At 39.1% G+C, this 11,013-nt stretch overlaps 1 protein-coding gene across 3 annotated transcripts in view; it reads right to left on the bottom strand.

Annotated features, from left to right (window-relative positions):
• sno (Protein strawberry notch) overlaps window positions 1-10,261 on the bottom strand; it is a 111,583-nt gene extending 101,322 nt beyond the window's left edge. For 2 of the 3 annotated variants that reach the window (XM_076184095.1, XM_076184092.1), the window contains exon 1: window positions 10,140-10,185. In XM_076184095.1, coding sequence (XP_076040210.1) covers window positions 10,140-10,160 — 21 coding nt within the window. In that variant the 5' untranslated portion in view covers window positions 10,161-10,185. Of the gene's footprint in view, window positions 1-10,139 lie in introns of all 3 variants that reach the window. The other variant, XM_076184093.1, reaches the window with a different exon arrangement.
• Between the last annotated feature and the right edge of the window lie 752 nt (window positions 10,262-11,013).

Raw genomic sequence — 11,013 nt, forward strand, 5'->3', positions numbered from 1 at the left:
TTAGAAAGCATCCTACAGTTAAGAATTTCAGGGTCCTCTAGAGCAACAAACAATTCAAATGGAATGGAGATGCCAAGATATACTCCCGAGCATACACATCATGATCTTCTCTTGATAAAATCTTCATTTACACATCAGGATTGTCCTAGACTTGACCACAGTGTTGCAACTGCAAGTCTATGATTAGTTCTAACAAAGTCAGCACTCTGGTAAATCCTGCTGTTATGAAGGATTTCCCAGCAAGTAATAAACAAGCACGTCACTGATTTCTGCCACACCTACGACATTGCCATGAAGTCTATTGGTGTGGCTCTTGTCTCTGGAACCAAGAGACAAAAATCCTTAATCCTCTAGAACTTTGCAGAAATTCAAAAGGAGAGAACTCTTATTCCACTGCCACGGGGACCAACAAACACTTCATAGACAGCTTTATCAGTGCAAGTAACCACATTGAGGTCACCCCAAACAAGTGTGTACAGACGCTCCTCAACTTACGTTCCGAATGGCCGAACGTAACGTGAAAATGAACGTAAGTTGTTACTGTACGTTCCAGTAATGTATGACCATTCATACTGTACTATACATCCATAAATTCTATTACCGTATCTTATAAAACACCCCTAAATCATTAATTATAAACATAACATTGTAAAATGATAACATTAATTTCAAATAAATTAAATTCAAGCAACATAAAGTGAGATGGTGGAGGAGGAGGAGGCACGACACGTTCAGTCTGTCGTTTGTGCCATGTAAACAATGGACGCGGCGTCATACGTAAGTATCATTTGAACGTCTCGTACTACGGAGAGCGTGCTAAACTAAAATGAATGAACGAATGAACGTAAGTTGAGGAGTGTCTGTATATAATAACCATCCTCTGTTGTATTTATTGTTACCATCTACTGTTAATATAAACTGTCAACATTATTATTCCTGTCCAATGTTATCATTATTATCACACACTTTTAACATTATTCTTACCGTCCACTGTTATCATTATCCATACCTTCCATTGTTGTAAATATTAATTAGGCCTGTTATTATTGTTACCGCCCACTGGTATCGTTATTGTTACAGTTTACTAATACCATTATTTTTATTATCCCCATCCAATGTTATTGTTAAAAGTACCATCCACTTTTATTGTAGTTATCATCCACTATCCACCATGACTTACGTGTCGTTTGACATAAAAAAAAAAATCTCAGTTTACATGCCTCTGTAAGAGCACACTATACAGATAAATGAAGCCTAAAGTTTGCTTTGACATCACCAGTATCATACATTCATCAACCAAAGTAACCTATACAATGGCAGGCTATAGTCAGTTAGCTATGCCTGTAGCTAACCCCCATGAGGGCCCCATTACTGTGGTCTTTCCAGTAGGTGTAATCATTGCCAAAGATTTCACCACTAACCAATCTATTTACCTCAAGAATTACTATAGCCATTCTAATTCTCAATTCAAACAATGGTTAGTCAGTCATCCTTGTGGAGGGAGTGTTTCATACCCTCTACATGGAGAACCTGCTGGAGCTTCACTTCTGGCTTGGCTTGAAGTGCTTATGCATTGTTTACACCACCCTTGCTACTTGGTGGATTTGATGGGAGCATGTTGCATGCCCACCTCCACCAGAGGAACATTGAATGTATACACTGAAATACAGCTTTACCTTCCCACTACCCCATCCACCATGAGGGGAGAATTAACAATCAATCAATCCATTGCTCTAGGTCTTTCTTCCAAGAAATCCATGGCTCCCAAGTAACTGGCAATAACCACGAGACAAGTGCAAATTCACAAAAAAAAATATATATATATATATATATGTGTTGTTGTCTGGGTATGGCCAGGTGGAGTAGGATAAGCTGAGGTGTGTCCTCTCTGTAATGGTTAAATGTGGGACAGTCTAATTCTTTAGCCAGGCCTATTTTAGGTTGGTACTGCCTAGTGCTATTCCCTGTGGTGGGGGAAAAGAACACTGCTACCAAGTATTTCCACTTGGATCGTAAGAGGTGAGAAGAAAAGGACGGGGATTGGGACTAGGCATCCTTCTCCTTGTAGCCCCACAGGGGACATTCCTAAACGAAAAAGTAAAGGCATAAGAGGGTCTGGGAGTTTTCCGACCAGCACCCTAAGGTTTGGGTCTTTTAATGTGCGTGGATGTGGTACAGATGAGAAGAAAGATGGATGTGTTGGCTTTGAGTGAAACTAAGTTGAAAGGGAAGGGTGAGTGTAATTTTGGGAGTGTAAGTGGGAGGTTATCAGGAGTGAAGAGAGGGCGAGGGAGGGAAGGGGTGGCTATTCTAGTAAGTGAAGAGATAGGTAAACGTGTAGTGGAGTGGAAGGAGGTTTCCTCAAGGATAATGTGGATGAAGGTGAAACTGGGAAAGGAGATGTGGGTCTTTGTAAGTGCATATGGGCCTGCCAGTGAGAAGAGTATAGAAGAAAGGGAGGCCTTTTGGATAGATTTAAATGAATGCATAGAGGATTTAGGGAGAATTGTCAATGTAATAGTACTGGGAGACCTTAATGCTAGGGTAGGAAATGGTCCAATTGATGGAGTGGTGGGGAAATGTGGAGTTCCAGGAAAGAATCGTAGTGGAGAGTTGATGGTGGAAATGTGTCTAGAAAGAGAGTTGATGATAGCAAATACAGTGTTTCGGAAGAAAGTCAAGCATAAGTACACATGGGAGAGGGTTGTGGATGGAAGGGTGGTAGATAGAGCATTGATGGATTATGTAGTGGTAAATAGGATTAGGATAGGAAGAGTTAAGGATGTGCATGTGCTAAGGGGAGAGGGTGGGGGAATATCAGATCATTTTTTGGTGGAAGGGAAGTTGAGAGTGGAGGATAGATGGAGAAAGAGGAAAGGGACAAAAGGTAGGGAGGTGCTTAGAGTGAACTCCTTAAATGAAAAGGAAAAGGAGAAGGAGTATAAGAAGAAGCTGAAGGAGAAGTGGGAAGGAGTGAAGGATAGAGTAGAGCTAGGTGTGGAGGAGGAATGGGGATGGTTCAAGGAGGGAGTCACAAAGTGTGCAAAGATGGTGTGTGGAACAAGGACAGGAGGAAATAGAAGGAAGGGTAGTCAATGGTGGGATGAGTAAACAAAGAAGGTTGTAGAAGAGAATAAGCGAGCTTTCACAGATTGGTTACAAAATAGGACGAGGGAGTCATATGAGAGGTACAAAGAAAAGAGAAGTAAAGCAAAAGGTAAAGGAGGCAAAGAGGAGAGCAGATGTGAAGTGGGGTAAGAGTATGACAGAAAATTTTGAAAGTAATAAAAAGATGTTTTGGAAAGAAATTAAGAGAGGAAGAGGAGGTGAATCAAGTAGAGAAGAAAAGGTAAAAGGTGCAGATGGAGAGATGATAATGGAAGAGAAGGCAGTAAGGGGAAGATGGGCAGAATATTTTTGGGAGTTGCTAAATGTGAAGGAGGATAGGGAGAGATAGTTGCAGTGGGAAATGCTATGAAAATGACCGTGATGAGTGAGGAAAATGGAGGAGAAATAAGGAAGGATGAAGTGAAGGCAGTTGTTAAGATGATGAAAGCAGGTAAGGCACCAGGTCTGGATGGATGCCATGCAGAATGTCTAAAAAAAAGGAGGTACAGTGATGGTGGACTGGCTGGTGAGGTTATTTAATGTTTGCTGGAGAGAGGGTAGAGTGCCGGAGGACTGGAGGAGTGCCTGTATAGTTCCACTTTACAAGGGAAAGGGGGACAAGTGTGAATGTAGTAGTTTCAGAGGGATTAGCTTGATAAGTGTAGATGGGAAGGCTTATGGAAGGATCTTGATTGAGAGGATTAGAAGAACAGAGGGAGTAATTGGTGAGGAACAGTGTGGATTTAGGACGGGTAGAGGTTGTGTAGATCAGATCTTTGTGGTAAGACAGATATGTGAGAAAGCTATAGGAAAGGGGAAGGATGTTTTTTGGGCTTTTATGGATCTGGAAAAGGCTTACGATAGGGTAGACAGAAAGGCACTGTGGGAGGTTATGCAGATACAGTAAAAGCCCTGGTATCTGGCCTTCTTGTATCCGGCACTTCAAATAACCGGCATATTTTTCACGAAAATCAAAAAATTGTGATAAAAAAAAAAAAAAAAAAAAAAAAAAAAATCCCCGCATGTGTTTAAAATCCCTGCGCGTGGTTGTAGTTGCTCTCGCCGCCACCAGGGTTTCTCAGTGGTGCTTTCACTTAAGCAGAAGGAGGTGGATATATGTAGAAGATTGAAGAAAGGCAAAAAGAGAAAAATACTAAAGGAAGAATACCGGAAGCCACGTTGTTTTAAAAATCTAATATAACTTGCCAGTGGATTATCGCCCACAAAATAACCCATGGATGGACTCAGAAACATTCATGAACTGGCTCAAGCATGTGTTTGTCCCATCAGTGAAAGAAAATGAAAAAACGAAAAGACTTCTAGAGGACAGCAAATTTATTCTCCTACTCGACAACAGTAAAGCTGAGGAACTGAGCAATGGAAACATTTCTATTGTGTATTTACCGCCGAACGTAACAAGTGTGATCCAGCCCACGGATCAAGGAGTGATTCAAAACTTTAAAAAGAATTATCGGAAAAGTTCTATGCGCAAACTAGTTTATTTTGAGGGCGGTAGCATTTCCGAATTCCAACGTAGGCTTAATGTTAAAGATGCTATTTTTATGGAATCGCTAGCTTGGGAGGATGAAAAACAACAAACTCTAATGCGATGTTAGAGAAAATCATATTCGCAAATAATGTTTGAAGATCAGGAAGGGAATAAGAAATTTGAGGGTTTTCCATCGGCAAGAAAGAATTGAAAGATGGGTTGTCGCGCTAAACTTTGCATTAGTGACGAAGCGATACAAGTTTGTGTAGATATGGACAGTGACCGAGCAGCAACATTCTCACTTAGTGATGATGAAATTTTACAATCACTTCCCGATGAACACGCGAAAACGACAGAGGCAGATAGTGAAGAAGACGACCCTGAGATGAAAGTGTCGTGGCAGGATGCAGCGAAGGGTCTAGCAGTGTTTGTGAAATTTGCAGAACAGTGCACAAACAAGGAGGAAAAAATTCTAAGCAGAGACATCATATATTTTATGAAAGTTGGTACAAAATTTAGTGAAAGTAAACTCGAGTGTAGAGGTGAATGCACCCTCTCAGCCACCAACACTGAACGCGGCCATTCACAACTCCGTCGTAAAATTATCAGATGATGAATTAGATAACTGGTAATGCTGTGATGATTATAACTGATGTATATTGATTGGATTTACTCTATACTGATAGAATTTACAATATATAGATATGTGGATGTGTTTATTATTAAAGCGAATTAATATCTATTAATAAGTAAAAGAACAATGTAAATAAATGTATTTTTTTTAATATCCCTTCCCGTATCCGGTACGTCTTCGGCCCCATTGGTGCCGGATACAAGGGCTTTGACTGTATATGGGATAGGAGGAGAGCTTCTAGGAGCTGCCAAGAGTTTTTATGAGAGTAGTAGAGCTTGTGTCAGGATTAGAAATGGAGAGAGTGAGTGGTTCAAGGTATAGGTGGGACTTCGTCAAGGATGCGTTATGTCGCCCTGGCTGTTCAACTTATACATGGATGGGGTGGTGCGAGAGGTAAATGCAAGGGTAATGGGTCAGGGATTGGAGATGGTTAAAGAAAATGGAGAAAAGTGGGAGGTGAGCCAGCTGTTGTTTGCTGACGACACTGCGCTTGTGGCAGGATCGGAGGAGGGATTGAGGAAGTTGGTGACAGAGTTTGGGAGAGTATGTGATAGAAGAAAGCTAAAGATAAATGTGGGTAAAAGTAAGGTGATGAGATGTACAAGGGGTGAAAGTGGCAGTAGACTGTTAGTGAGCATTAAAGGAGAGCAACTGGAGGAGATGGATAGTTTTAGATATTTGGGTGCAACTGTGGCAGGAAAAGGTGGAGTGAAGGTGGAGGTAGAATGTAGATTGAGAGAAGCGAGTAAATGCCTTGGTGGATTAAAGAGTGTAATGAGGAATAGACATTTGGGAATGGATGCTAAGAGGAGACTATATGAAGGAGTGATTGTGCCAACAGCACTGTATGGGACAGAAACATGGAACATAAGAGAGGAAGAGAGAAGGAGTTTGAATGTGTTTGAGATGAGGTGTCTGAGAAGTATGGTTGGGGTTACTAGGCTAGATAGAGTGAGAAATGAGGAGGTGAGGAGGAGAACGGGGGTGGAAAGGGAGTTGGGAGATAGGGTTGATGAAAGAGTATTAGGATGGTTTGGACACATGGAAAGAATGAGTGAAGAAAGACTAGTAAAAGAGGTATGAAAGGCAGATGTGGAGGGAGTGAACATGAGGGGACGTCCTAGGATGAGGTGGATGGATGGGGTGAAGGGGGCTTTGGGGAAGAGGGGAATGTCTGTTGAGGAAGGAGAGGAGAGGACAGAAGATAGGGGTGAATGGAGAATGGTTGTATACGGATGATGTTGTGATGCATGAGGTGGAATGGACGGGGGGGGGGGGGGTAGTATGTGTGAGCAAAATTTGACGCAGCCCGAAGGGATTTCTCCCAGTCTTCTCCTTTTAGGCATGAGGGGGGGCGTGCTGATTTAATGAAGCGGCCTTGCCATGGATGTGCTGTGTCTTGTGACACTGCTTCTGACCCAGGGCAGTGGACAAGGTGCAGGGATGACCCATCATCCAGGAGGTGCTAAGATAAGAGGGAGGGTGGAGGGGTGTGGAGTGTATTCAGGGATGGAATGGGTGGGAATGATTTTATGCCTTTTCCTTTTTGGCTACCTCTCTTGTAAGGGGGAAAAAGCCTTGGTATATGTATGTACTGCCTAGTGCTGGAAGGTGACCAGATTGGAAAGGTACTACTTTACTTTTGTGGGTTTATTCTCAACTCCCAGTTCATCTTTCTGGGAGTCACACTTTATATCATCATTGTAGTAATTTATTACACTTTATGAAAGTCACTAATTTGCATGTCTTGGGTGTAACAATCATTAAATAGTTATGTTTTCAATTTCTTCTTGAAAGTATCAACATCATTACTTTCCTTTATCTTTCTGAGAAGTCAATTAAATAGCCTTGGGGCAGATGTCCTGAAGGCCTAAATCCCATTGGAAGATTTTTCTGTGGGGCTGATGTCCCAGGAATCACAGGAATACCCACCACCTTGAGACTGTCCGGGACAGCCACATACTGTGGTGTCAGCCCAGGCAATATCCTGCTTGGCTCAGGGAATATCTGACTCAATCCTTAAAGTCCAGTAAGCCACCGAACTAATTTACCTCTCCAAACCAAAGGAGGTCACGCACCCTGGCACGAACTGGAGAATGAATAGGCATGTTGCTAGACCCCTGGGGAAGGGAGGGGTGCCTTTGCACAACCACAACAATAGAGCAGCTCATGAGGATGTAGGGAGGCTACAGGTCTGAGGAACATAATTGTAGCTTCATGAGTAAACAGTATATGCTTTGAATCCCAGAAGGGTTTGTCATTCATTCATTCAAATATCTGAAACAAGTTTAATACTTGTCAAGTGATATCCCTGGATTAGTTGAAATAGAATATATACATGCTTGGTAGCTCAGATGGCATGGCTAAATCACAGGTCAAACACCTAGTAGCTTCCTTTAATGTATATAGTGTCCAAGCGGTATCAATGTAGCCTCATAAGTACACAACCTACGGTTCAAATTCTATTGGAGTAAGTCATTTATTCACACTGTCAAAATGTGTTTCACACATTTGTTAACATACCTGAATTCATTCATATTGGATATGTACTGTATATGCTTAACAGCTAAGATAAATTGTATTATTTATGTTTCTGCTCAATTTTCAGCCAGAAACTGTTACAACAACAGCATTATTGTTATCTAAAATTTTGGCTAAAAAATACCAATCATCATTCTGATCATCTAAACTGTTCAACAAAATAAAAAAAATGTTGCCCATTCACAAATGAGAGACAATGCTACCTAAAAATGTCTGACAGATTATAACTGTTAAATTATGAAAATGGACTGATCTAAATTCACCACACTGAAAATAGTGGACTGGTCTAAAATCACCACACACTTGAAGTAGCAGGATTCAAAATGACAGCAGAAACAACTTATATGGAAGAAATAAAGTGTATGACACTTATTTCATTTTCAATGTTTTAAGTACCTTAGATTGAAGTCTCAGTACTACAAACTGCATGGATACAACCTACTCTTAAAACCAAAACACTGAGTGAATAACACATGTCCAGTATAAATATAAAAAAAATAACTACCCAGCAGCACTAGAAACAAAACAAAAATCAAAACTTCAAAATGAAAATACACATATTTTGATTAATATTCAATCAATCTGAAACAAAATAATAATCAGAAAAGAAATAAGAAAAAACAAGGGATCTGTGTATCAATGGAAACCTATCTATAAGACAATATAATCAATGTATAAAAAGTAAACAAACAAGACTGCAGCAGATATGTCTTTTCATTATATTCTAAGTAAGATATATAAAAAATGGAATAGGTACACCAATAGCATAAATGTTTAAATGATGTACCACAAAACTGGTGAGAAGCATATAAACTACAAATCAAGATTGACGGTAGGTGAACATTAACAAATATAAAGATGTGGCTAAGAATATTTTGATCCTTGCTGGTGAGTAGAAAATAAATATTAACACTATGAAAGATATTTAAGTCTTGTTCAAATACAGACCTTTTAACAATTGTGGTGGAAATCTGAAATTTAACATGATATACAGAAAGTGTTGGACTATGTGAATAACTACCAAAATGTTTACAAATGTTGAGGTAAGTAGTTACATGTTATGAGGAAGACAGTAATAAACTGAGTGCCACAAGTCTATTTGTGGTTGTCATATTTCGGTTGAAAAAAAGGGGAACAATGATAATCTTGCACAGGAAGACTTATGCCTTCAGCTAATAATGAAAGATGAACCAAAGGCCAGCAAATGTAGTGATGGAACAGAGCTATGTAAATATTAACAGGGATATGAATGAATTGAAAATAATAATAATGATGATAACAGAATAAAAAATAAATAAATGTAAAAGTAATTCCAAGGTCAAAAATAGAACTGCAAATTTGTAGTTATATCTTTAGACTTGGTATTTTCCCTAATGTATCTAGGAATACAATATCCAGAAGTCCATTTTTATTACATACACAAAACATAATACAGTTAAAAAAACTGGCTTATCATGATACAAAGATTTTCATTCTGTACAGTTTACTTTCAGCTGCAATTATTTGATATATATTGTCAAACAAGAAGTTACCTATTATATGTTTACATGTCTACACTTATGCTCTAGGGGAAGAACTATTATCTAAGAGGTTAATTTCACATTACAAAGTTAACTATCATTCTAAGTTTCTGTCAAAATTCAACACTTCCTCTTACAAGCTTCAATGTCAATAATGTACCACTAGCTTTATAACTAAGCTCATATGAACTATATCAGTTCCTTACAGACTGCAAATTACCTCTTAATTATTTAAAGGCAATGAAAACAAGCTAGTTCAGTACAAGTAGTAAATATTTACCATGTGGGGACTAGAGATGGGATGAACAGTGCTCATTTTACATAATATTAGGATCCTACTCCTACACTGAGCTAATATGGACAAAATTCCATCTGCTTACACGCAAAACGCATCAAACAAATAATATGTAAACTAAATTGAATAAAACTGTGATTTTTCATTGCAAAGTCTTGCAGGAAAAAAATTAAATTATGCTAGTTTTTCTTCCATTAACGCTACTCCTCTCCTCGTACTATATAATATTGTATATTATTGTGTTCCGAATAAAGCAAAATTCCATTAGTATCATTTCCACGAGTTACTATTCTAAGATAGTTATAACATTTGCTAAAAAACCTGAAAACGTGTAATTAGCACACATCTCGCGGTCTGTGCCTCGCGTTTTGTTTACATCGCGATCGTCTATGCAAGGAACAGGGCGGGTTTTTTTCAAAGTAAATTTACGTTGAAAGTGCTTCGTGCTAGGGATTTATGGAGTTCATATGCAGTTTGAACACTTCCCATGCATTGTATAGTTACTTTATATATCAGCTAATTGCTAGGTGGCCACAATAATTAACAACTTACAGCTCGTCCTGAACGAGGCATCTTCCTACGTACTGCAGCTTCACAGAGCACTATAGGTAGTATAAGTTCGACCAATAAGCATGAGGCAGAAGCAAAGAAAACACACGACAATCGGTAAGCGGTTGAAGAAAGATTCAGTTCTACAATAAATGTTCATAATCTTTATTTAAAGTGTTGGATTGCTTTTATATCTCAAGATCCTCCTATCCCAGAAAAATCTTTCCCATTAATATGAATTGATCAACAGTTCATACCCTTATACAGTATGTGGTATCAGGGAGAAGTCGCGCTAGCATTTTTTCGCTTTTGGTAACAAAGGCAGGCGTAATTTCGGCTTAAAACCCCGCTAAAATGAGAGGCAAGGACTTTGTTCATATCTACCGAAAGGACATTAGGCTGTGCAGAGTGAACTGAAATTGATACATCAATTATGCAGTGTCAAATGTAGAATGTTGCCCGGCATATGACGTCACAGGTTCCCATTTTTTATAAACTTTAGGCGCGCGGAAAGTTGTTTCTATGAAATGTTAAATTTTTCATCTTCAAATATATACCTTTATTGCCTATTTTTAATGCATTTTATCTGTTTTTAATATTTCATACCTAATGAGTTATGAAGGGAGCAGTAACCCAGAGAGCTTATTGATCCACAGGTTAGCCTCGCTATAGCGAACAAGGTGGTTAAGACGGAGGTACAGCTCTCCCAAGACAAATCACTGCTTACTGCCACACAATTTAGCGTGGTTTTCTTGGACCTCCAGCTAAAGCATAAATTGAAATAAATAAAAATTATACATGATAAGTATATCCTTAATTTTACACTAAAATCAAGTATCTCCTACATTATTTCGATAAAGCAGAAGATTAAGTCGTA

Source organism: Oratosquilla oratoria, chromosome 4 (genome assembly GCF_046742065.1).
Source record: "Oratosquilla oratoria isolate Oo_2021 chromosome 4, ASM4674206v1, whole genome shotgun sequence".
NCBI lineage: Eukaryota > Metazoa > Arthropoda > Malacostraca > Stomatopoda > Squillidae > Oratosquilla > Oratosquilla oratoria.